We start from the raw sequence: 27991 nt of genomic DNA, 5'->3' as shown, positions 1-27991 counted from the left end.
AATAGATACCAAAATGATTTATTTGTTGTAAAAACTGAAAATTATTTCTTTTTCTGTCATCCAGCGTTTATTGCCCCCACCTGCCATGATTGAAGAAGCTGAAGTGACTCCAACTCAAGAGACTGAAGCAGAAGTTGAAGTGCAAGGCATGCAGGAAGATGCAAAAGAAGAAAATAAGGTAGAAGAAATAAAGGAAGAAGAATCGAAAGTGCCAGAAGTGGCTGAACATCGAACAATGCCAGAACACCCCGGAAGAGACAGTGATAGTGAAGACAGTGAACCTGAAGATGAGACTGAAAAGTGATCCAAGTGATGTTTGTCCTCGTATCTGTATTTTGGAAAACAGATGGGAAAAAGCAGTTGGAAATATGATTGCTATTTTTACATTGACTTTTTTTAAATGGTTGCTTGTGTAATGTGACCTTGTTTTGTATATTTTCACTGAATACTTTGTGGACAAGCAAAATGATTGGCAAACATTTTACTGAGTTCTTGTCAGTAATGTAATTTGTTTAATTGCCTCAAATGATATAGTTTCCTTTTCATAAGTTTTTCAGTAAAGATGCTTTTATACAAGTTGTGAATATTTTTTTAAATCATTGGTCTTTAATTCAATCACTGAGTTATACATTAAAATTTACTGATTAACTGTATTCAGTATTGACCAGACAGTCTTTACGGTTTCCTTAATATTTTACGGTGGATAATTTCATACACAGAACTGCACTTATATACACTGAGATGGCATTTTAGGCATAGGCTCAAGTTCAGTAAGATTTAATTGCACATATGAGCAATGTGAATTACCATGGGACTTTGAAATTTTTAAAAAGCTTTATTGAATCATTCCTTACACAAGAAGTTAAGATGCAGCTTTTTAACAGCATTAACTTAGGGCTTTGAAATAAGATCTCTTTCATGTTAAGAGGACACAGGATAAAGCCCTATGAGGAATAAATATTAAAGTAGTTCACTGAATGAAGGATTTACAAAACATGTAATACTGATATTAAAGACATAATGGCTGAGTGGGTTTTCTAGAGTAATATCCAAATATACATCTTTCATAAAGTGACGAGAGGTTTTTCCCTGGTTCATTAAAAATATCTGCCAATTTAGCAAATTTTCCAGTGGTTCAATAAGACTTATGAATTTCCAAGTTTGATTTTCAAACAGAGGAGTAGCCATAGGAACATCTTTGACTGTTGACAATGGGGAAATACTTGGGTTTCAAGTATTGCAGTTCTGAACCTGCCAGAAGAATTTCCTCATTAAATGGATTAGAGATTCATCAACCTACATTAACCTATTCCTAGGACTTAAGGTCTTTATTTTTTCTTAGTATTTTTGTAGTGTAATAGAAGAAAAAAGTAAATATAAGCCAAGCTCAATGAAACACATTTATTATGTATTTGTGCACTCATGCACCTGCCTTGTGCACTCATTTCACCTGCCTTTCCCCCAGGAATTATCCTCTGTCATTTAGAGGGTAGCTCAGAAGTAACAAACCCTGATACTTACTATTGGCACATAATATTCATTTTTTTGGTTTGCTTTTTATCCACTGCTGAGCCATCTCAGGCAAGAATACTCTTTTGAGCAGATTTGTGTTCTCTGATTGTTTGTTCTGTGTGGAAAGGAATGTACTGCTTACTTCCAAACTGTCTGCCCTTGGAGGACAAGTAGCAGTCAATGTTAGGGTGGTAAGCTTCATGCAGTAATGTTCACATGTTCAAGCAGGGATGAATAATACAGGGCCTTCAGGCAACATGTGACAAACTCAGCTGAGGGTTGTCATCTTTGTTTTCCAAACCATTTTCTTTAAATATGAGTCTGACAATCACTTACTGTGCTTCAGAATTTTAGGAAACAATGGTAAAGATTCTGGAAGTTTTTTTTTTCGAAAAGGGATGATTTAACTGGCAGAGATTCTATCAATAAATATGACAGAAAAAGCAACCAAAGCTGAAAGGGACTGTGAAGACATTCTTGATTGGTATGTGGTTTGTGGTGAAATCTTGCTGTTTGTCTGAGAGCACGCTGGCCTGTGTGATGCTGCATCCCATGTGCAGGCCTGCATATGTGGTCCCTTCTGACTCACTGCATCTTTGTAGAACAGCCAGGTATATAGTTAAATTTCTAGTCCTCAGTGATGGCCTAAAATGGTGAGTGGACTTGTGACAAAGATTTTATTGGCTAGTCCTTGCTGCCATCTTCTGTATATTGAACTTTACACTTTTCAGGGACATGAAAGCATTGGGAGAATGCATTTTCAGAAACCTGGAAAATAATGTTTATCATGTAGCAGTGGTTGGAAAGTTCTTTATAGATTCGGAGGCCTTTAAAAAAATTGGTTCTGTTTATTATTTTTTGGTAAAGCATAAACTTAGTGTTTTCCAGGAAAATATATTTAGTTTTGATTTATATTTAAACTTTATTATGAAAAAGAGTTGGTGGGAGAAGTGAAAATGTTAATTTTGATCTACGCACTTTGTTTTCCAAAGGCAATGTTTGCTTGGAATTTAGCATCCCCTTCTGATGTCTGTATCTTTATTCTAGCGAACAACGAGGTCTAGATGTTAATAATGTATTTAACTCCTGAGATAATTGAAATTTCAAACAAAAATCATGATATATATATATATGATTTTTTTTAAGTGAACAGTTAAAAAAAAACACTATTCAAGCATTATTGCAAAGAATGATTATAGCAGTGCATGAAAACCTAGAGAACAAAATCTTTGAGAAGATCCTTTAAATGTATGAACAAAAGGAAAATATTTTAAAGCACTTTTTTTTTTTTTATTGTTCCAAAGCCATGCAATAAAAAACTAAGGACATTTTAAATGAAACTAAAGAAGTGTTAGTGTTTTTTCTTCATATTTACTTAGCCAGCACTTCCATTAATTGGTCTAATCTTTCTCTATTACACTGAGCCTGTGAAACAACTTGGAAGGTACTTTCCAGATTTATTCAGCAACAGCTCAACTCCTTAGACTCTATTTTGTGTTGATATAAAAATGACACCGTAATTCAATGTACTACTCATTTCTGTAACAACCAGAAAAACAAGAGCAAAGAGCAGTTCACTTTCTTACTGATCCTTCATCCGTACATAGCTGAGATAGGGGCCTGTATTTATGCAGCACTTTCCATCTGTGACTGTGAAATAATGCAGTAAGTGCAGGTTTAGAAATGATCAAGGAAAATGCCTTAGTAATGGTTTCAGAGCATGGTTTGCTTTTGCTTTAGTTTATGGAACTTCGAAATGGCTTGGCAATGTGGCCAAAAAAAAAAAAAAAAAAAAAAAGCTTGCCGAGGAAAAGACTGTAGAAGCTGGAGATCTTAATGACAGCATCCGTAAACTCCGAAAGACAAGGCTGTTGTTCTGTTGTTTTTTCCTAGCCTACCTTGACTTTGCGTTAGTACTGCTGTACGTGTTGGGTAAGGTTCTAACATTTTTCAAACAGGGAAACAAGCATTCTGCCGCTTCACTTCCTTCTTAAACTGGGTCTTTGCTGTTTCATGGGACATAAAAGGGTATCAGTCCTGAAGAAAAGTATTTTGATGTGGAGTAGAAGTCAAGTACTGTTGACAGAAGGCCTTTGCTGACAGGACAGGAAAGACTAGTTTTATTCTTTGAAATCAGAATTCTTTTAAAAACGAGAACCTTCAGGCGATGTTGCTCACATACTGGATAAACAAGATGACTTACAATTCTATTGAAACGAGAATTAGGTAACACTTGGAATCTGGTAGAGCAAATAGACAAAAGTAAATGTCCTAGCCAACAAATGAATCATGACCCACAGCAGTCAAGAAGCTGTGAATGCCATTAAGACATATGGCAGTGTAGCTTCCTTTGCCAAACATGGTAATCCTCCCAGCAGAATCAATCAATAGAAAACGAATGTTTTCAGGGGAGTTTTGAAGGCTGTTTTTACGTCCCTTAGTGCTTGCCCTGCTATGTGGTTTCTCAGTAGTAGTTTTCATACAGTCCTGTACCTCAGAGGATTGGTTGCTTAAGAACCTGACAAAAGAAAGAAGTCTGTACAATGTTTGTGTGCTGTAGTACTAAGAAACACATTTTAAAAGAAAGCTATTAAAATTGCAAATTAATAAAGAATTTCCTTAAAGGTCTTTCAGCTAAGCATCCTCTGTAAGTCCGTGCATTTTCCTAATTTTTGTGTGGTTTCTGAAAAAGTATAATTCTCAACCTTCAAAAACAAAATTTTTCCTTACCATCAGGTGTATCTACACAATCACTACGTTAAAAGAATGCAAGAAAAGAGGAAGAAACAATACCTGCTGTGTTGTTCAATCTCAGTTTGTAAATAGCAATATTTCAGGACACTAAATACCGCTATTGGAATGAGAAAATGATCTTTCCCACTGCTATGGTAGGTAACAAGGGCAGATTATTTCTCCAGGCCTTTCTCTGGAAGGACTTTAATCAGCTTAATCTGGCATATATGAAGGATAATGTAAAAAATAGTTTAATAGAAATAGTTTTAACAGAAATAATAGTTTCATATAGCTTTTGTTAGATTTTCTATCACCTTGGAAAAAAATAGAGCAAGGACGTGGATCTTTGAATCAAGTAATAATAACATTAGTTAAGTGTAATGCAGAGAAGCTGGTTGCTGTGCTGTTGTGTCTGGAAAACAAGATAAAAATAAAAAGCAGAAGAGTTATTTCAGCTACAAGTAAGAAACTTTCCAGAGTTCAGACATTATCTCTTTGCTTGAAAAACATTATCAGAGGAAACAGAGAATGCACTTCTGTATACATGATTCATTTTTAGGAAAATGTAGACTGAAGCAAAAAGTTGAGCCAACTGTTGTCAATTACATGGTTCATCTATAGCTATCTGTAAAAAAGCATATAGAGCCACAGTGTACATTTGCCTGATGAAACACTGGAATTTTATGATTCCAGAGAATAGCATAAAAGAATAAGCTAGAGACCCAAATAAGGGTCAGGAATATATCACTCTTGGCATTGTTTGTGAGAGATAAAAAGAAGCCGCCCTTATTGCATTTATCAAGTGTGAATTCCTAAATTGCTGCAATTCAGCGTAAGAGAAGCCCTGCTACACATCTAGAGACGCTTCAGCATCCTGCTGTGCTAGCCTGACATCTCTTGTGTGTCAAGAGCACTTATTTTTAGATGGGACGGTCATTAGGGACATAATGTATCGTAACTACTGTAAAGGAAGTAGTTTAGGGGCAGCAGAAGTGGGTAGGGGGAAGCTCAGTATAGAGGCACTAAGATTCTCTTTCTGACCTTAATCCACAGCAGTGCAGACTTGCCCTATTTTTGGGAGTGATTTTTGGCAGCAGCAATCATGTCCTATTGGGCAATACCACGTTTTCTAAAATGAGACATACCACATGTTTTGCATGCTGAGTCATAAAGGGGAGAAAGCGCCTTAACAGTAATCCTCTTTTGCTTGAGGACACATGCAAGAACACTGAAACAAGACAATTAGGGAAAAAGAAAAGCCCAACTGCAGAAGTGCTGTCTTGCTGTTTGTTTGGTTTTTTTTGTTGGTTTTTTTTTTTGGCTGGGATGGAGTTAATTTTCTTTGTAGAGGCTCATATGATGCTGTGTTTGGGATTTTTGATGCAAATAGTGGTGATAACACACCAATGTTTTCAGTCATTGAACAGCAGTGCTTACACAGAGGCAAGGACTTTTCTACTTCTATTTTCATATACCCTGTTCCTCAACTCATCTGATCTCTAATGTACTAAGAGCTAATCGTACTCCTGCATACATAGATACTTCAGCAATGGGGCAGTTGTCCTAGATTGCTCCCTGCTCCTGCAGTGTTCACCCACTGGCACTCTGTCAGTCTGAACTGTGTAATGAGAAGAGGCATTGAGGACTGCTGCTGGTCCTGACTCATCTTGGTTCTCGGTCCTAGGCACAGTACCTTCCCTGTAACTCCAAGCTGAAACAATTATCAACTGGAAAGAAAAACTTAGCTAGTGTGGTGGATATAGATGATCCACATGAGTATCAGGGGATCACACACACATCTTGTGTATCAGTAATTTTTTTTTAGAGATAGTCGATTCTTAAGAGGATTTCTTATTATAATAACTAATTTGATATGCTTGATGCTGTCTGTATGAAACCAGGTATTTTACTTAATATAAGGTAAAGCCAATCCAGTAAATTGCTAGTTTAAATCAGGATTTAAAATGTTTTTGGTATTATTACAACATACACAACTATAAATGAATATATGTCCATGCTGTCTTTCAGGGGTGTGGGCATTAGATCAGAGGTCAGTAAGCATATTATGATATGACCCGTAATGCATAGCAGTAAGGCATGTACATACCACAGTGCTTTAGCTTTAATTTATGAATCTAATAACAGTTATGTTTCACCTAGCAAGATCTTTTAAATGAACTATAAATACAATTGCAAATATATACATATATATGCACAAGTAGGAAAAGGTTTTAGTGATTTTAGATATAAAAACTGGGATAGATGTGCAGCTGACTAAAGATTAGTTCAGAAATATGTGTGTGCGCATGTTTATGTACCAGGTTTTACCTGGGTATGAAAATGGCAAATTTCTTACCCCATGTGTCTAATAGATCTTGATCTTTTCTGTGGTGCCATTTAGACTGCAGCTGCACTTCACTTCAGTGAAGCACTCAACTTTTCCTGGAGAAGAGCATCGCAGTAAGTTTAGGGCACTGACTTTGACTGTAACCTGGCAAGCAGCTCCAACTCCTTCCCAGAACTTCTGTGCAGCAGTTTGTACCTATGGCGAGACAAGTAAAACAGACCAGTGGAGTCTATAGTAACGAGCTAGTTAACAAACAATATTCCTGTGAAGGCGGGGTGGCCATTACTGGATGTGAAGATGATCGCTGTATCTCAGGAGTTCTGTTTTGGAGTCTGGAAAGGCTCTCTCAGAGAATGAGGTCACTGACTCATACACTGAGTTGTTCTCACTCTCCCTTCATGTTATCCCAAAGAATACAAAAAGAAAGTTTAGGTAACTGACAGCTCAGTTGGAGCATTTATAAGTGATTTCGGGTTTGGGATGTCTCATATGTCAATTTCAGAATCTAGATTGTAGCACTGTTCCAAAAGAATTAGCAGACAACAGTGAGTACATTGATGGGACCCAAAGCTAAAAACCAGGTCAAGAATCCTGGGATCAAGGAGATCTCTATTACTGGACTCACTTGACTAAGGAAGACTCCTTAGTCTTTCCCTCATCTGCCTTGATCAAACAGTCTTCCAGCTGGCACCTGTCTCTACCTTAGGCTACCTTTCTCCTTTGAGAAGATAGGGAACAGGCTGTTGCTTATGACTCTTCTCAACCTCATGCAAGCAGAGAAAAAGCTTTCTTTCTCAAGTCAGCCAGCTAAGCATTAAGTGGGAATCTTACCCTTACTTTCCACCTTCTGACATGAGTTCACTATCTCAGTCTGCTGGTGACTGGACCTTTTTCTTCCTACTTGGTAACTGTTAGCTGCCTGAGTTTTGCTGGTTTTTGCTGCAGCATTTTGCAATCTGGTCACATCACACAGAGTTGAGAGAAAAGACATCAGCCATGTTTGCTTTCTGGACTGGATACAGTATGCCTGTGAAAGATGTAATGTGAAAAGGAATCACTGTGTATGTAAGTAGAAATGTGTATTAAGGTAATCTGCCTAAATTGCCAAACTGCCAGTGACCTAGTTTGCTACTTCCTGGCTCTGAATTTAGTCTATATACATCAAAGCCTCTCATGAGCCATACAGCCTCTTGGGATTAGACAGGAGCTATGTGCAGATTTTTCAGGGTACAGTTTTAGATTTTTATGTCTACATCCCATGACAGTCTCAAAAGTCTGGCTTTTTTTTTTTTTTTTTTTTTTTCAGATCTAGCTCTAGACTGCATAGATAAGAATAGCTGAAGAAAAAGCAGTGAGTCTTGCAACACCCTTTTCAAACCAGTGATGTTGGGGATAAGGAACAATTACAATGATCTTTTTGATATTTCTGAGAAAAGTCTTTAACATATTTCGAGTATTATTATTAAATTTTATGGACTATCAACATAATAAAATCTGCTCAGAATAGGGAAGTCATTCAATAGAACAACAAAGACTGTATTTTCTTTTTCTGGCTTGAAGGCAGATTTAGGACAGCTTGATTATACTGACACCTGAGATGTCTGAAGACAGTTTTAATTCGCTAGCTTGTTTACCAAAGCTGATCAGAAATTGAACACTACTTTACAACATTATTCAGTGAGTACATGCTCAGAGTGAAGATTAGTCTGTTTTCTATCAGGAGAAAAAAAATAAGCTTTCCAACAATAAGGACCTGTACAGTGAAGAAGAGACCGAAGGTTTAATACCAGTGTTTTGCTATGTCCTGTGCAGTTTATTTAAATTCATTCTTCCACTTAAGTTCACTGGGTGTTTAAAACTTCAGCTGGCATACCAGTAACATTACAACTGGGAACATCACAACATTCATACACCTACATTTTCAATGATAACACTTGCTTAGCAGCTTCAGTGCTGATTTCTTTTTATATTTTTTTTTATTTATTCACTTATTTTTGAGTGGACGTGATTGTACCACCACCTCTTCATAAGCAACTGCTCCACCGCCGCCTGCTTTTTGCTTTTGCCCAGGGTTTCTGAGCCCCAGGGATCTCCCTCCTGGTGTTTCCCTCCCTCACAGCCGGGCCCAGGCCACCTCGAAGCTCCCGCTGGCGGCTGGCACCCCCTGGCCCACTGGGCCCGCTCAGCCTCAACGGCTGGGGCCTGGCCGTTGGAAGGCGGCGCTGAAGGGAGGAGAGGTTAAGAGATGGCTGGGAAACAGCTTGCATTTCCCTCTCTGTAACCAGGGCTTGGCGTGAGGAGTTACTCAGGGGACTGCCCTGAGGTGAAGGCGTGGTGGGACCTGGTGCTCCCTGTGGCTCTTTTCCACCACCCCTGCCAGCAGAGGCGATGGCTGCTTCACATCACCCCAGGTCCTGTAGAGACGCTGCCCCAGGTGAGGCAACGTCGGTCCCGCACCTCGCCCCCGGCTGCTGGCCCAGGTGACACCAGGTTGGCCTCGGTGTGGTGAAATTGGTGTGGTCTTGTTGCCCAGACAGGTTGTGGAGTCTCCTTCTCTGGAGATATTCAAAACCCGCCTGGATGCCATCTTGCGCAACGTGCTCTAGGTGATCCTGCTTGGCAGGGGGGGTTGGACTAGGTGATCTTCAGAGGTCCCTTCCAACCTCGGCCATTCTGCGATTGTGTGTGTGTGAAATCCCCTGCCCCGAGGAGGAGGCTGATGCACAGCCGTGAGGGCCTGTCCTCATCTGTGGTGTGTTTTGCACACAAAGATCACCCAAGGTAGAAGGTTTGTGGGGGACTGTCACAGAAGGCCAGGCATGGGGGTGCCTCAATTTGTGGAAGACATTTGGGACATTTGGTGTTTGAAGCAGCCCTCTGTTCTCAGTACCCGGCCTAGCATTTAAGCCACTGGCAGAGTCCATGTTGGTTACTGGGGGTTGGTTGAGTTAAGGTGAGAAAGGAGGAGGAAAGGGCTTTTGTCAAACAAGGTGTTTATCTTGCTTTTCTGCTTTAGTGTAGGACTGGAAGAAAAATTCTGCTCATTTAAAGGACCATAGAGTTATGCTTTAAAGGTAAGGCTATTAGCCATATATTTTTCTGGTTTTACTGATAATTGACACATTTGTATGCTTTTCAGAACTATATCATAAGGCTGCATAAATTCAGCAGATAAATACATGTCATCCTTTCTCTGTGGGCTGCTTGTATGCTGCTGTTGTCTCACCTAAACAGTAATCGAGAAACAGCATTAGGATGTTAGTAGGAAATATTAGTATGAAATTAGTCCATCAATCACTATATCTAGGTAGAATTATGTTATTCAATAAAAAAAAAATATTTCTGGTCATATTTATTCTTTCTGGATATATTTTAAATGTTTTGTAAATGAAACATTGCTAAAGAAGTGGAACTGTTGTAAGGATGTCCTTAACTCCAGAGTTACTATCGTGTTACATGGCACTGCTTACTCTTTCATGAGAGTCTGAGCATCAGAGCAGTCTGTTGCTGTGTTCATGCATTTTATTAACACCTGAATTAGAACAACCTATCTAACTCAATAATACTTTACCACCTGCAGTGATAGCTCACTAGGCTGAGAAAAAAAAATAAAATTCTCTACTCTACCTTTTATTTCCATTTCCCTCTCCTCGATGTATACTTTATCACCTTTATATATATTTATATATTTGTATGTTTATATATATGTAACATATATTTGAATATATTTATATATACGTATTTTTAATATGGGTGTTTAGTAATCTTTTTATAACCAAGATGCACATTTAATAAATGATTTTTTTTTAATATTAAAAGAATTTCCTCAGTATCCCAACAATTTATATTTTTGCCATAAAATCCCAATTATGAATCATTAAAGTAAAATACTGAGAAATGGTCCAGTGTTTTATGTACGGTCAATTCACTTTTTTTCTTGGTTTATTTAGCTGCAGTACCTCGCACAAGACTAGCTGGAAATTCTAGGTTGTGCTTTGGATTGTGTAGCATTTTCATATATATAACTAAATCTGCATTTTCCCAGATTGCTGAAAGAATGAACAAGGCAGAAATAAAATGCTCTGACAGCTCATGACACTTCTCAGTCACTGGGGAGATGTCTGTTAATAGTCTTGGTGGATGATAGGCTTGATGGATCTGTTTAGAAAAAAAAAAAAAAGCACATATTCTCAAAGCTCAGCACAGAGAGTAAGTGATAATGAAAAGAACCAGCAGATATGTAAAAATTAAGCTGGTTACAGTTGTGTGCAACCATTTCTCATTAAACCAGCGAATAAGCAGTGGGAGGCATCCTCCATAGGTTGGTTACCTGTTGACAACCTGTGAAGTTCTGCAGCTTCATGGGCCAGCTATTTTCTGGACCTCAGGGTTTTCCTAATGTATTGCATTATGTTCTAAACGTCAATCGTTTTTTCATCTGTAGCTCTATTTTCTCATGCATAAACAGAACATTGCAACTTGTAGAGCTATTTTAAGAATTTGCATCCAAGTCATTCTAGTCTAGAAGACTATTCATTAGAGGGAATCTGATATTTTCCTTTCCTCCTTAGGAAGTTTCCCAGGAGGCATACGTGTCTTAGTGCTTGTTATGTTAGACTTTTGTTAAATATAGGAAACAAATTTTTCTTGGCTGAAAATACCCTTTACCCCTCAAAATAAGATTTTCCAAACAAAATTGAGTTTTATCTATATATTTCTATATACATTTGCCATCAAAGTTAACCCTTCTTTTCTCTGTTGCTAGGTTTCAGATGACAGACTGCAACTGCATAGTGTGGTCATTCTTTTGGCTCATTGTGCTGGTGTTTCTGGGCTGGCCCATAAGCATACTCATGTGTGCCCTTCATGGATTCCTTTCTCCTCTGGCTACTTTAATAGGACTAGATGAATTAAGTGAAGCATTGCTGAAGGGTGCATGTCTGGGGAGGCAGTGTGCTCAGAATGTGCGCAATGGCAAGTCCCCGTGTTAAGCAATGAGGACAGCCCTGCATCAGACAAGCACTCAACTGTATACAACGGAATTTCATTGTTTACTCTATTAATCTCATATTTTTTAACTCTAAATTTTTTTTTTTTTTTAGTATTTCAGTGTGTACATTTCTCTTTAGAGTGTCTAGAAACCTTAACACTTCAGAGGCTTGTCTCTGAGAATATAAAATACAAGTTGCAGCTATTGTTTTCAAAATGGGTAATGACGCTGTGTACGTGGAGAAGGTAGCTAAGTGCTTATCTCGTGATTTGAGCTTAGTGTCAAAATCTATTTAAGTGGTTGAAAATACTGCCTAAGAGATGGAATGCACCTAATGGGTGCGACTAAGACACCCAAGAAGAATAGATTCTGAATTGGAAATTTATTTTTGTGAATATTTTAATCTCCAGTGTACATTGCTCAATAGTAAGTGAAGTAAAATTCTGATCTGATGTCTCTGGAGTGTGCATGTTTTCATATATATGTTTCAGTGCCTTTTTAGTTTATTTCCTTTGCAATAGACTTTAGAAATATTTTGTATTATGATGTTATTTTGTGTTAATTTCTTGTGAACAGCAGTTTTTCAGTGGAACAACATCGCTGATGGGTGGGCTCTATGCACTGATTTCAAGTATATTAAATAAAGAAAGAATTTCTGTAAATACTTTTGTTATCTCCTACTTTGTCCTTCTGTTTTGGCATATTTTTATGATCCATTGAACACTAAGCATTATCCAACCATTTACTTGTAATACTTGTAATTTCCAAGAATTTGAATAGGTCTGTAGAGAAAGTATTTTTTATTTTGCTTTTTATGGCCCATGTTTGCTGGTTCTGTTATCTTTATATAATAGTAAGTAAATATATGATAACAAGATTTGTTTTCTAAAAGTTTTCTTTCTTGCTTCAAAAGACATTGTATAGTGACCAGCTGCCAGGGTGACAGTAACTGCATTTTACAGGAATGATCACACGTAGAAGGCAGTTTGAAGAGGTTTAATTGATTGCATGGGTCTCTATGGCAGCTGGAGACTGGCCTTGATCATTAGAGACCTCCTCTATTTTTGCCAAAACTGTGGCCATTTGGTCAGAGATTTTTCATTTAAAATGTCTACCTCAGGTTGGATATTGGAAAATCCCCAAACTACATAGCTATTTTTGAAAATGTATTTGGGGAAAATTATGTATTCTGTAAAAATAAGAAAGTAGAGCCAATCTGTTGAGAGGTTCTAATCATTTCACCATTTGCATGTCTAAAATTTGACAAAGGGAAGGGTAAGTATGATTGAAAATTTCTTTTGCTCTTTTCAGAACAGAAGACAATTGAATTCATCTTTGCCAGTAAGCTACTGCAATAAAAAGGACACTGTAAAATAAAGTTTGCCATAGCTGAAGTCTTTGTTTTCTATCAGAATAGCTAGGGGTTTGAATCCTTAGAAGAAGTTTTCAGGGTGTGAATCTTGAATAGTAAAAGAGATCACATAAGCTGTGAACAGGAACAGTATTTCAAAAAGACCCTTGTCCCCAGTTGGCCTCAAACATCAAGCATCATCTTATGCGGAATTAGGTGATGATAAATAGAAGTTTAATTTTTTTTTTGTTGTTAATTCTGTTCTCTGAAACATTTAACTGCCCCTGTGTATTATCACTGAACTGAGTAGATGTGAATTTTGCTATGGCATTCCAAACAGCTGTAACGTAATGTAAAGTAGATTTAACGTCTATCTAAAATGCATTTTAAGATAAAAAGTGGAAATATGTGATTCTGACTGACCATAGTATGTGTTCTGAATAAGGCAGATGAAGGAGAAATAAATGCACCCAAACTCAAACCTAGAACAAGTTTGTGGTTCATGTGGTGGATTGCCTGTAGGAAGCCTTCAAAGTGCTGGAACAAAAGAATAATTTTGTGTTTGACCTATTCAGCACAAGCAGAATTACTTGGATATTTTCTCTTTTTTCTCTCATTTATAGCTCCACAATAACCAAACAGTATTGAAACAAACTTTTGAAAAAAACAAAACAAAACAAAACACATTTTTGTTGAAAGCTGCTTTTAAAATATGTCTGTGGTAATGTTCTTTGCTCACATAGAATAAGCTTTTTGAAATCAGTCATAAATGTTACTGTGTGTCTTCCAACAACAATTGTACTAACTGGTAAAATGGAACCTGAAATGTACAAACATTTTAAAGTTATTGCTGAAATCTAGCAGCTTCTTTCCTGGGAACAGTGGAGTTGTAGTTATTTTGCTCCTCATTTTGCTCTGTTTCTTATCTGGTTGATACCACAGAGCACTTCTTGTGTCAAGGCAGTGTTTGTGATGCCAAATCTCAGACGGACTTGTGACAGACACACTGGGAGCTGGAATGTCGAGTGATCTCTATAAGCATCTCTTTACAATGTTTGTTTGTTTGTTTTGTTTTGTTTTTTTGGTCAGGTTTTGGACTCCATCTTTGTGTTTATGACTTCCATATGGGAATGGAACTTCAGAAGGAAGTGTTCTAGACCAGGGATCTTCAAACTGTTTTTTGTTTTTTGTTTTTTGTTTTTGTTTTTGTTTTTAGCATGCACTCCTATCAAAAATATTTCAAGCATCTCCCCCCAGTATATGTATACTTATTAATATATAAATTATATGAATATACTACTATATTCTCTACACGATAAAATGTACACAAGTACCAATGAAAAAGAGTGGCATAAAGATGAAATAATGCTATTTAAAATATATTTGTTTTGCTTTTCTATAGTACAAAAATACATTATTCCTGCACACCAGTGGATTGTCTTGCATGTTCCACTTTGGAGACCATTGCTCTAGACATCCCCAAACACACTTCTTCCAATGAGCACCTGAGTTTTATAAGCCTTCTTGGTTCGTCATCATTTTTTCTGTATCTGATAAAAAAGTAGATTTTGTAGCAGCTCCAGAATAACTAGACCAACACTAGAATTAACTGAAACAATAATTCCTCATGTTCATGTTACACTTCTCCATTTTCTTACATTTTCTGTGTATTTTTTTGCTCATCATCTTAAAACTAATCACTGAAATACATTTACAAACTGGTTACCATTTTATGCAGGCCATCTACAATTCTGCAGCTAGGTTAAAAAGAATTTTTGTTACATTCTAAACCACTCCAAACATCTTTCATTACTAATGTTGTAACAAAGCTTCTTTTAACTTCATTTTAACAGAACTTCTTTTTACACAGTTTGTGCTAGTATTAGAAACTCGGTCTGCAGCAGTAGTAGTGGTGTGTAATTCTACAGTGAGAAATGATCTCTTGCTTATAGGAGGGATTGATTCTGAATGATGTTAAGTAGTTTAGGATGATTAGCACTGATGCTTTTATTCTTTCACAATTTTTTTGTTCTCGAATGACAGCAACAGAAAAATAGGTAGTGTCTGCCACAGTGAATCTAGAGGTCATTATTAAACAAGCTGTGCTTTTATAATACTTTAAAGTTCATTTTCTTTAACTTCCTGTAAGAGTAGTGAAATATGATAAACAGATAAGAATAGATGGAGGCTGGTGTATGCTATATTTAATCATTTAAATTAATATGCTTTACAAGTAAAAGGTCATTCACAGTCATGAAAATTCAAAAGGAACAACCTCATGTTTATCTCGATTTACATTTTACTAACAAACATATCTAACCTTACATTTATATTTTCTAACATTCTTTTAGATGATTCAATTTTCTATGATACCATGTAAAACAGGATCTTTTCTTCCTTTAGTTTTTCTTTCTAAAGAAGAAAAACTTTCTTTTTTCATCTACTCCACATGATATTTTCCCAGCTTAAATAATTAATCTGCTTGTGACATCACATTAGTTGGTTTGGCATCAGTGACATTTTGATAACTAACTTCATTTTCATAACAGTTCCAGATCCAAAAGACAAAATGAGTGTTTAAGTAAAGCTATTGTGATTTTCAACCCACTCATGTTTCTGTGCTAAGCGGAATTCCAAGATCTTCTTTTCTCTTTTCATTTAAATATTGTAGAGATTTTTTTTTCAAAGAGGTAAGCCCTTCAATATTTCCTTTCCTTGCTAACAATTTAACTTGGAATCTCACTCCTCTATGGCTTCAGCTGGATATAGTGCTGAAACCAGTAGAACTTTATATGACTTTCAAGCAGATCAGCTTGGAGAATCTGGTTGAGCAAAGTGATTTCATCATTACAACAACTATTTGATCTTGCTGACACATATGCCTGCGAATGTAGTGTGGTGTAATGTTATCATTTTCAAACTAGTTTTTATGGTCGTCTGTAAAATTGCATGTTCCAAGATGCCAGTAGGAATGGAGTAATAAGTGGAAAATTTGAGGACTACCAGACAGAAGCTTAAAACATTGGAGTAATACTTCTAAGATTCATTTTTCATTTTCAGATTGATCAAAAGTTTCCTGTTTAGCCTTATATAATGTCTCATTGCCTATCTATAAAAATCTCACAGGAATTTTGGGAGATTAACATTTGCTAGTGACTAGGAACTTGGTAATACCAAAGCGGAAGACCTGTGTTTATAGATAGAAAGCTACTAACTTTAGGATAGAAGCAGGTTGGTAGCTAACACAATGTATATTCTAGCTTTTCCTCTTAATATGTCAAGCTCTAAGGGCTTGCTTAGTTTATCTGCTTGCAGCCCATTTTATTTAATTTTCAGAATATGCTGAGACATGGTATTTTCAGGATTCATCCTGTTATTTATCTTGAATGTATTTTATGCTTGTATTGCATTTCACTCACTTCCTGTTGCTATTGAATTCTATCAACAAAATAATTTCAATCACTCAATTCAATATGAATAGCCCTAAGGTATTAACTGTCCAGTTTCTGCTGGGATTTGCCTTCTTGCAGTTTTCTTTGTAGATGACAACCTAAATTAACAGGTTCGTAGGGTATACAGTGATACATAATTAATGCCCAGAGTAAATTAGCTAGTTACAGTTAAACTTAATAAATATTTATTTATTCTTGGGCATTTTGGCCTTTTATTTAAGTATAAATAGTAGTTATGTCCTCCTTAATCTGATAAGAAAGCAATATCCATAGATAGCTATTTGTGGGCTTACTCCAAAGTCTATGAAGACAGTTTATTAACAATTTCAGTGTGGTTTGTATCAACCCCTTAAGCTTTTTTATCATGACTGTCTCTCATACATAAAATAACCTTTCTGAGCTTCTGTAGTTAATGCCCATTTTTATTGCATTTGGGCACTTAGAACTCATTGCAGTATGATCGGTATAGCAGTGTGGTAGATAATGTATGTAATTCCTACAGCAGTCATATAGATAATTTTCATTTGATATGTCATAGGGCCTTCAGTGGGAACCAGCCCGATCATCAACGAGAGAAAAAGGAAACAGAGCAGATGACTTACAGGAGGTGTAGTATTTCTTTTCAGTTTCCAAAAGGTATGACACGATTTATGTTTTACAAGAGATGATGTATTAATGGCCTTTACCTTTAAAATTGAGTGTATTTTGAAGCCATCATAGATTTTAATTGCTAGTTCCATGAAATAATTGCAGTATGCTAAAATTAAGCCTAGAGGTGCTGAAGTGGCTAATTTTTAGTTGCCTGTCACTCAGATAGAAACCTAGAGAATTGACATAGATGTTTTGGTTCCACCTTAAATGTATGAGATGGTTTAGGCACTGGAATGTGCTAGAAAAAGCTGAAGTAATGACAAGACCTTTAGAGCTAATGTATTGGAAGCACTAATCCTGTGATGTGTCTGAAACCCCCTTCCTTTCTGCAGTTGGTATGCTTCAGCTGGTGTATCTGGCAGATAGAAGCCCTGCTCATTTGGGAGACAGAACCTGAAATTCTTGAAGAGTTTGACTGTATCTTTTCCTCCTGAGAATCTATACAGGACTTATTCTTTACTGTTTCTGTCATTTAGTTCATTTTTAAGTGCACCTGGGCATACAAAAGGAGGTGGAGGTAGAGAAGAGGCAACTGCTTCTCCCTTTTATTACAGATTAGAGTACTCTGCTGGGATGTGCAATATAAATTTAATGCTCTCTTCAGCTGTTAGGTAGCATCCTAAGCACTGTAATGCCTTTGAAGCTTAACAGATAAATTTCTCCATCATTCTGTTGGATGTGGACCTCTGGGTATGAAAAAGCAAAGGGAGAGAATACAAAAGAGATGAAACATGACTCTGCAATCCATTAGGTATACTTGGCTGCAGGTGTTCTGGGCATCTTCTTTTATTATTTTAACCTAATGTCTATGTAAAGCAGGACTTTCCCTCCATTTGCCAGTTAAGTGTTTTGAACCTCAAAGCAGTATTATCAAACTTTATATTCTTTTCCTGATCCTCTGATTTTTATGTGTCATTATGCAGAACAACTTCAGTGGGACAGAGTAAGAGGGACTCCAAATAATTTAAAGGCAGCAACTTCATCTCAAAATCCAGTACATGTTCTGAACACTGTTGGGAACTGCCATCATGATGTGTGCCCAGCCTTTGTACTAAGTTATGCTTGACAGAGATACGTATAGGTTTAAATGCTGTGTATGACTAGGTATGCTACCTAGTAACCTGGTAAAAATTTGGAGGACTTCTTGGTGAAAATATAGGTACCAATAGATGAGCCTGTATGGTTTTGAAAATATACATTTTGAACTTAATTTAGACATAGATTTGAATATTTTATATTATTGTGTATTTTGAGATTTCTGTTTTTTGCAGAACCATCAATTACACAACTTTATTTTTAGTAAAATAAGTACTTGGCATTTTCATCCTGAGTTTAATAGTCTCCAATACTGTTTTATGAACTCACAACAGAAGGAATGATCTGTATCTGATATGACTAACAACAACAGTTTCTGAACAAAGGACACAAAATAATATATACATTGGGTACACGACCAAGACTTTTTAAAATACACTTGACTTTCTCTTTGAGCTCTTGCTTCTACACTAAGAGGAGTAAAGCACTGCAAATGAGTCAGTCTGCCACCTTGAAAACACTTGTGCTTTCTCAATGGACAAGAGGAAGATGTCAGGTGTTTCTAATTAGCATCTTGGCAGGCAAGCAGCCAGCAATGAGTACCGCATTAGGTTACATTCTTTGGGTGCAAGTTGCAGACAGTAATTATGGCATTTCAGGATAGGTTGGTTTTGTGGCCAGTTGAACCTGAATGTAGTAGTTTCCATGTATATCAGAGAGCAGTGAGAGCTGGCTGCTCCCTAGAGGATGGGGAGCCACAGGGGACAACATTGCAAGTGGGGTAGGGCAGGGATCTTGCCAGGCAGGTCCCAGGCCTAAGGGAGGCCCAGGCCAGGTGTGGAAGTGGTAGTTATCTGATCCAGATCTGAGCAAGAGTCCAGATGGAGTATCCATACTCCACTCCTTAATGGAATATCATGGTGATGAGTCAAGTCTGAGGTCAAGCTGGGAAGTCCATCTGCTGGGCAGATCCGCTGGTGTCCGGCAGGCCCATAAAAACAAGGCCGGACTGAGACACAAAGTTCAGGTGGGGATCAAGAACAAGGATAGTGAGGGGAAACAGGCTCAGACATGGCCCTGGGAGGGGACGTGGCTGGGCAGGGTCATGGGGATGGGGACATGCCAACTTCAGCCCATGGGTCGTCCCGGTTGGAGGGGCCCATGGTTGGGCAGAGCAGGGCCGTGGAGCTGGAGCCTGGCTCTGCCACAGGCTTGTTGGGACAGGGGCTGATGGCCCCAGGGCTGATGTGAGGGCCTGGGCATGGGCAGGGTGGGGGGAACCCAGGGGCTGCTGGGCAGCCATAGTATGGGCTGGAAGTGCCCTCAAGGCCATGGCAGATGTGGTCTCCAAGCATCATGCAGTTAAGCAAAGTTAAGTAAACATGCTATCTTTATTTTCCCTTTAGCTCTGTCAGTCAGTCTGTATATAGTTTGAATCCCTAGAAACCTTGGTCCTGGTTATCTCTAGTGGAAGATAATGTCAGTGCCAGACCCTGTCTGTGTGCCAGTGTTCTCTGTAAAATATGGCTGACTTAGCAAACTCATTCTGCATGCAAGTTTTCCTTGCATTTACTGAGTTTAACCGAGTTCCTTGTTCTAGGGCCATTTTTTCTCATTTTGAAGGGCAGTACACTCTATTTGACTGTTCGTGAATATCAAGCTTTGTCAGATATCTGTCCAATATCTTGGTCTATCCAAGACATTTTGCACAGAGAAACTGTCATTTTTCAGGAGTGTAATTCCTCTGGAGGCAACAACGTGGCCTATAGTTTTGGTACTGTATCTAGATTTTTTTTTGTGGTGACTGCCTTTAGTTGTGTTTTGTGTATTATTTTAGGAGTTATTTAATGGGGAAGTAATCCCTTTATGAACCCTTAAACTTTTTTTTTTTTTTTCCTGAAACTCCTACTATGCTTAAGGCAACAGACTAAAAATGTATTTTCAGCAACATTTTCCCCAAACAACTTAAATGGTGAACTTCTTGCCAATGAGATTTTCATTGATGCCATCTGGTACTTCCTCTGATCTTGAGTCACTGAGATTTTAGGTACGTGAACTATTCTTTAAATCTTCATTTAACCTTTCAATTCTAACACACTTTTTCAGATTTTTTTCCCAGGTTTTGTAATGGTTCCCCCAGGTCGATCGTTGTTCCCAGATTCAGGACAGTTTCTGTCTGGGCCATTCTTACAGGAAGAATGACAACAAACACAAATTTTAGCTATTCCTGAGAGATTTTTCAAATGCAAGAGTATGTGGCTCCACAGCTCTTATTTTATCTGCAGGACACATTGAAAATCTTTATATGAAATACTAATTTTAATTTGACTTTAAATAGTTTAGGATTATTTAGCTGTTAATTTGTTTTTTTTAATGTCAGGTCTCAGTGAATCTTAACACCAACCTAGTCTGTTTATAGCACAGGAATAGTTTACTGGACAAACTGTGAGATTCTAAAATAAAATGTATATTTACTCAGGAAAAAATTCAAGTATTTTATGTAATTTCATCGTCTTCAACATCAGTACATTAGTATGAAATTATGGACCTGGCCTGCAGACCCACTGACTGCATATCTAGTCAAATTCAGGAAAAAAAGTAAGTTAAAAGTTGGGATAAGTCCATAAATAAATTGAAATCAAATGTTGGCTGAGAGATTTTGTTCAGGTGAAATATACATGAGTTTTACTAGAAAATGTGACACCAGTATTTTGGTATGTCATCACATGATTAATATTTCAGAGTTTTTTTTTTTTGTTTGTTTTTGTTTTTTTTTTTTTACATTACCTTTCAAAATGTCATACAGTCTAATGAAGGTGCATCTCTAGCAAGTAGTACAAAGAAAACAGCCCAGATTTTTTGACTGACTGACATCATTTTATCTCTGTTGAAGTCAGTAGAATGTGAAGGAAAAAAAAAGTGCCATTCTATTATAAGGAAGAAAATATGAAAACAAGACAGCCAGGGGGACTCAAGTGAAATAAAAATCATGCCCAATTCACATCTATATAGCAAGCATAAGTAATTACAAAGTTGACTGAGCCGGTAACGGGTCTTCCTGTGTTAAGGATGGCTTAAGTAGAACGAATTGTTCTAATACATTTGAAATCAAGCATTCTATTCTAGAGGTAACCCAGAAACAACCCTACATTTTTCTGTGATAGTTATGAAGCATGTTAAGCAAAGTGTGAAATCCTTTGATTATTTACAGGAAATGTATAGAAGAGACAGTACAAACTTCTTGCTAATGCCTTGGTAAATGCTTAGCCTTGTCCAAAACAGAGCTTCTTTACAAGAAAAATGAGGTACACCCTGGTTTGTTTTCTTCAGTAGATAAAACAATGCTAGTAGAAAACATTCCCCAATGTCATTCTAGAATACTATTTAGGAAATTATTAAACCCTACAAGTAATCCCCTTTTAGTGCCTTCAAATTGTTTCCAACGCCAAGCATTCTAGAATGGCTCAAAATGTGGTTTTGCTATTTTCACTTCAGTTGAACTCTGATTCTTCTCTATGGTATTTTTTCACCCTGTGTGTACGCAATAGGATTAGCTTAGAAAATGCTCTCTGAGATCTGAAAAATCTGTTATGTACATGTCAGTACTGTTATCGTGTTACACATTTTATTGTTAAAATGACAAATGTCCGTCTGGTATGAAATCTTCTGAATTGTACTCAACATGTTATGAGAATGTTGGACTGAAATGAAGACTACATTACTGAAGATTTAACATGTTATAGGAAATTCTTTTTGGAAATATTTGTATATTCTTTCTAAAACATACTATGCAATTAATCATTCACAAAAGCCAGTAGAAAAAGAGAAGTATCCTATCTGTTGCCAGCACAAAAATATCTACTCATATTATGATGCCATCATGAAAGAAAAAATTTTGGTCCGGTGTTTGCTTTACCTCTCTCCTCAATTCCAATTGAACATAAAGAGAAATAAATTGTAAAAAGTATATAAAATTTGGATTTGCACCATGACATGTAGCAACAATATATACATTTACATCTGTGGTATGTTTTTCTTATTGCATAAAGTCTTTTTATCAGAGTGCTTTGTGGAAAAAAGAGCAGTTTTGTCTACACTCCTACAAATTTCTAGCTAGTCACTTAATACTTGAGGGATCCGAATGGTCAGCAAGACTCCAGAGAAACTTTATTTTGATGATCAAAATCTTAGTAATTTTTCCATCCTTTGAAAAAGGTGAGATAAAAATATTTTTCTACTGAATTTGGCTAAAAGGTAAAAACCCTGAAAATACTCAGAAACAGAAAATATAGTTTTTGTTGATTAAAATGTTTTGTTTTGTGATTATGATTTATTATTTTGTTTTACAATTATTTGTGACATGTTTTGTTTATGATGATTCAGATACTGTCTTTCTGAAAAATAAATCTATAGTTTTCATTTTTTTCCTTCTACAGAAGCAGAACTCATAAGACTTGTAAAATGGAATTTCTTGGGATGGATGTATTTATCAATTGTGGCTTTTTTTTTTTTTCTGTGTACACCACAGATTCAGAGAGCCCTACGTATTCCTATTTGAGAACAAATTCATTAAAAGTTCCTTAGCTAGAATGCAATTTGGATAGACAGCTTCGCTGTTGCTCTTCCTGTAATTCTGAGACATCTGTCGCTGATTCTGAAAAATAGAAGGCAGCTGAGAGGCAATCTGGAAAAGCACACAAGGCTTTCCAGCAGCTGGTAGATTCAGGTTCTTTTTGTTTCAGATTACTGAACTCTGCGCATTGTAGTGGATTTCAAATGACAGCTCATACAGATTGGTGAGACCAAAGTAATGTGGTGGGTTATAAATAAGACAATCCTAAGCAATATGCCAGTAAAGAAAAGATACATGTATTAGATTTCATCTTCTTACAACTGCACGTTAGTTGGGGAAGAAGAGAAGTATGTTTCTTTTTTCTCTGGAAAACTTTCCCTACACAGTTTGAGTCCTCATTTCTCTTATCTTCTTATAATCTTATATAGATGGCTGCACACAACAATCTACTGGAGAGCATAAAGTTCTCAAATATGTAAAAAGATGGGAATTACATGAGGAGGGTGATGAAATAGAAGATGGAGGAACGTGATAAAATCATAAATAAAATAGCGAATCTCAAGGGGAGGAACATTAGAAGCAGTGAAGAAGGGAAGAGATCCAGTTCCTAGTATGAAATAGTCTGAGAAGTTTTTAGAAACTGGCTTAGACATGAATTAGTACAGGTTGTTGTGAATTGGAGACCTTGCAAAAGGACTTGCAGTAGAGAAATAAATTAAATTTAAAGGTTACGGCAGTGTGCTAGAAACACTGCCAGAAGAGGTCACTGGTAATAGATTTGCAACTGCTCATGGCAGTGGTATGGTAGCAGTTGTGATACTAAATTTGAAAAGCAATACACAGATAGGCTATGAGGTCCTGATCACTTTCTATAGACTGTGACAGGTGCAGAATCTATGGCAAAAAACAGGAGCGCAATGTTGCAAATGAGGCAAACTTGGGTGAGACTGAAGGTGGACTGAGACATAAATCAGAGTGAGGAAGTGCATTTGGCTGCCACTTCTGGAGTCTTGCTTTCTTGTCTTCTCTCTGTCTCTAACTGATCTTCTTCGTCATCTTTCAGTATGTAGGTATTAATCTACATAATTCATATTATGAATGAAACACCTGCTAAAGTCCCAGGTCACTCCCTTATGCTTATGCTTGCTGGGTAAGCGTTTTGCAAATTTGAGCTTTTTTGCAGTCACATATAAGAAGGAAATGCAGTTTAAATAAAAATTATTACAAGTTTTAATTGGCTGGGTAGAATTTAGCCTTAAGCGTTGGTATTTTTTTGGAAATATTCCTCATATAAAAGAACTTCAAACCACCCTTTCTACATCTAGCAAGTGCCCATTGCTTTTGGATTTGTTATTTGTTGATACTGTACTAGCAGGCAGACACACATCAAGTGATGATGGGGTGATACTGAACAAACATCTACAAAGGTGTTTTTCATGTCCCATCTTTTCTGGTGTTCAGGTCAGATTTTTTTTTTCTAAGTAAAAACAAACAAACAAACAACAACAACAACAACAACAAAAAACAGCTGAAATGAGACTTAGGGTCCGTTAGAAAAACTGCCTGTCAACATGCTCATGTAAGGCAGGTAATCTCTCAGAGACATTGCACAGGACTGGCAACCAAGATACATGCTGCAAACAGCTGAAGTGTTCGGGATGTATTCCTGTCCTCTTGAACTACTCCGTGTCCTTCAGTGCATACATCAGGCTGAGGAGACTAAACTGTAGCAGTTCCCCCGGGCTGTATTTTATTTCAGAGCAGCCTGCAGTCTTCACAGTATGAAAAGCTAGAATCCTACCCGTCATACCTGCTATGCTGTGGCTCATGAGAAGCCAGCACTTTGGGAAGCAAGAAATTCCTCCTGTGCTGGCCCAGTGCTTTTACAGTCTCTGGGCCCTCCCTAAGTCCTCTTTCTGCTGCAAAGGGGCTATAATGGGAGTGAGAGTCTCTGCCTTTCTTTGTAAGTGACACACGGCGAGTAATGATTCATGATGGTCAGACTCACAGCATAAACTCCTTTCACCTCCATTTATGTTGCCTGTTCCTACTTCTCTCAGCTTCCTAACAAGACGCTTTAGCTGCATCTCTACCTCCCAGTGCCCACCTCATTATTCTATCATTTCAGAGCACACTTAAGATGTTTTAGGTTAATTATAGATGTGCAGCAGTACATGAGTGAGTGAGAGAAAGAGACGCAAAGAGATGATAACAGCCTGCAACTATGTGAAGGCTTTAAATGCTGAGAAGACAGGGAATGTATTAAGTATGACACAGGCTATCGCTAGGGTGAATGAGACATAACTGAGAAGAGGAAATATTTGATGAATTCTCTAGAGAAGTTTGCCTGACAGTGTGACTATTAAATTGGGAAACTATAATCTAGCCATAGCAGAGAAAGATTTCTTACTTTGGAGTTTCAAACTCTGACTGGAAATGTGTAATAGAGAGGATTTCATGGGTAACAGCTTTAGCTTGTTGGTGGTGACTGCAGATTATGGCTTCTCTGTGTATATCTGCATAGCACAGAGACATCTTCATAGCTACACAGGCATAGATAACCACGTTTGACTCCTTCATGACAGTGACTCGTTCCTGACAGTGATATATATGATATATATTGTATGTTTAACATCAGGACTCCTGCCCATCAATAAGACTCATACTGCAATGCTTCTTATATTTCTAAAGCACATATCACTCAAAACAGCTGTCACGAGACAAAATAGAACCTGTCAGAGTGGCATTTGCTTCTTATTTCTGAAAAAAATAAAATTTCTTCCAAAGATTACACTGGCCTGAGGCTTAAAAGAGGTAACATTCGGCTCTGTGCTAGGACAGATTTTATATGTCATGATCCATTGGATCTAGAAATAGCAGATTTGAAGTGAGAACAGAAGTCTTCTGTTCTAAGACCTACTAGGTCAGGATGCGCTGTACTGTGAAATCAAAATAATGCTGTAGTTTGATGTGTTATGAAAAGTTATTGTTTTTACTGGAACAACCTCAGATAATAAAAGAACAATGTGAACGAAAGAAAGATTCTACACACTTCCATTTTCAGTTTTAACTACTGTAAAAAATCTCAGTGGTAGTCAAAAAAAAAAAGTCAAGTGGTAGTGTTTGATGCTTTGAAGTTTGAAGAATCAAGGCTTTACTTTTAAGATATTTCCTTTTCTTTCATTCAAAAGCTGAATAGTGATTGTGAGGATTTTGGGGAATTGTAAGATTGCAGTGTATTTTTTTTTTATTTGTATTTTTAGCATGCAGAGATAAGAGCTAATAATCCACTATTTGTGTTCTGTTGGCTCTAGTCACAGCAGTGTCTTGTTAGTTAAGTAACACATCCAGTTTTGCCTGTGTGCATGTATCACGCATAGTACTTGCGCTACACCATTAATATTGCGTAGGCATTGAGACCTCATGCTCCTGAGTGTTCGAGCTATTTTAGGGTATGTGCAGCTTAGGTCCACTGCAGATCTTCCTGCAGTCCTAACACCCCATACTGCTGGTTTTTCCTTTGTTGCTGGGGTGCCTCCCGGTAGCTGTGTCCATGAGAAATGTATACAGCATGTTGGGACCCTGGTCTGTCAGATGCTACAGTATTTTTCCTCTGGATTATATGTGAAACACTTCAGTAGGTTCTTGTTTCTTTGTTTGCTTGTTTTGTTTATTTGAGGTTGTAAAAGCACTTTGGTGCAGAAAGCAAAGATTGTTTAAGCAAAGATTGTTTTGGCCAAAGGTATAAGTTTATCTGGGGACTTTTCAAATGGCTTTGTGGTAGCAGATGTGATCTTGGATTTATGTGCATTGTGTTCTGCTCTTTTCATTTGACCTTGCAGTATACAGAAAGAAGAGAGAGAGAGATGGGAGGAGAGAGATTGATGAGCTCTCAAGTGCATGAAGATCCGAGATGTGAGTCCTCCCGGATTAGAAATCTAAAACTGGAGGAAAGGGTAGAGAAAAACAATATTGAGTTATGAAGGAAACAAGAAAATACAGACTGTTTTGTGTCACTTTTGCAGCAAGAGCTGGCTTTGTCTCAGTTTCAATAGAGTCCCTCTCTCTAGCCAAAGGGAATGTAGGATGTGGCAGGGAGGGTCTGATTGGGGAGGAATTCAATGCAGCTATCAGCAGCCGGCTTCTATGTAAATACTGTAACACCTCGGAATGGAGGAACAGCTGAGATAACACTGTAAACTAATCTCTAGTGCTGGTGAGGCTGGCCAATCCCTCACATTATACAGTTTCTGTAGAAAAGATGTGCTAGGGGAAAAAAAAAAAAGAATGAGATTTCAATTATATGTGGCAATTTATGATAGATTAAAATGTACTTATTTTTTAATTTAAAGCAGAGTATGGCATTTTTTGGCCTGAATTGGTATTCTCTGCATACATAGTCTGTGGTATACAGCCTGGCATATATATATATGAATTCTTATATAAATAGGTATTGCTATCAACAAAATATTTTCAACTTTTTTTTTTTTTTTTTTTTTTTACCCCATGTCTAATCAATTTAGATAGATACAGACTCACTTGGAGTCCTTATCCCACACCATTATTGATTTTGGATGATTTTTCATCAATAGCAGGAAACTAAGAGCAAAAGTTTGCCCAGAGCAGTAGCGCTGGAGCACAGTCCTTCCCTGCTTTGACCTTGTTAGGTCACTGTGTTTCACAGTCCTACACCTTCCTTTCTCAGGTTGGTGAAGGGAAAAAAATAAATAAAATGCATATAATTTATATATATTTATATATATACATATATAAAATACACACACACATCTTTATACACAAATAGTGTCTCACCTGAAACAGGTTGTCTCCCCTCAGGGCATTTAAAGAACAGCAGGAGCTAACAATGGCCAAGAAGTTTGTCGCTACATCTGCTGCGGAGTTGTGTTCATAACTGGGCACAACCCCAAGATAAACTGGGGCTGGGGTGGAGCTAACCACCTCATTAATTGTGTTAGAAATGAGGAAACTGATTCCACTATCTCCAATTTCAGAAGAAATTAAAGTTGAAGAGACTCTGACGCCCCCTTTGGATACTGCTTAGAAATGAGAAGCAGTTTCCAGTTCTTGTACCCTTTGTTAGAGCCTAATCACAGTGCAAGGACAGCTCTTACACTGAAGAACTCCAAGTTTCCCAAATCGCAGGCTGGGCTGCATTCACAGGCTCTTTGTTTCCACCGCACTGAAGATGTATACAACCGTGTGATGGATGTCACGCCTTGCAGACATCTAATTAATTGGACCTGTGTTTAAGCAGTTGATCCAGTTGACTGCGTTCCCCTCTTTACATCCCAGCCTCGCCTTCTGCCCCAAACCTTGATTCTTTTTC

General features: G+C 37.4%; 1 protein-coding gene across 4 annotated transcripts in view; it reads left to right on the top strand.

Moving 5' to 3' along the window:
• The window catches only part of AQR (aquarius intron-binding spliceosomal factor), a 63888-nt gene extending 51654 nt beyond the window's left edge, over window positions 1-12234 (top strand). Inside the window, exons 35-37 of one of the 4 annotated variants that reach the window (XM_066997494.1) lie at window positions 65-9026; window positions 9614-9666; window positions 11358-12234. In XM_066997494.1, coding sequence (XP_066853595.1) covers window positions 65-304 — 240 coding nt within the window. In that variant the 3' untranslated portion in view covers window positions 305-9026; window positions 9614-9666; window positions 11358-12234. Of the gene's footprint in view, window positions 1-64; window positions 9083-9608; window positions 9667-11357 lie in introns of all 4 variants that reach the window. The other 3 variants (XM_048058676.2, XM_066997493.1, XM_066997492.1) reach the window with 3 other exon arrangements.
• The last annotated feature ends 15757 nt before the right edge of the window (window positions 12235-27991 follow it).

This window comes from Anser cygnoides, chromosome 5 (genome assembly GCF_040182565.1).
Source record: "Anser cygnoides isolate HZ-2024a breed goose chromosome 5, Taihu_goose_T2T_genome, whole genome shotgun sequence".
Lineage (NCBI taxonomy): Eukaryota > Metazoa > Chordata > Aves > Anseriformes > Anatidae > Anser > Anser cygnoides.
Note: the sequence above shows the minus strand (reverse complement) of the source record. Positions and strands in the feature narration are given on the sequence as shown.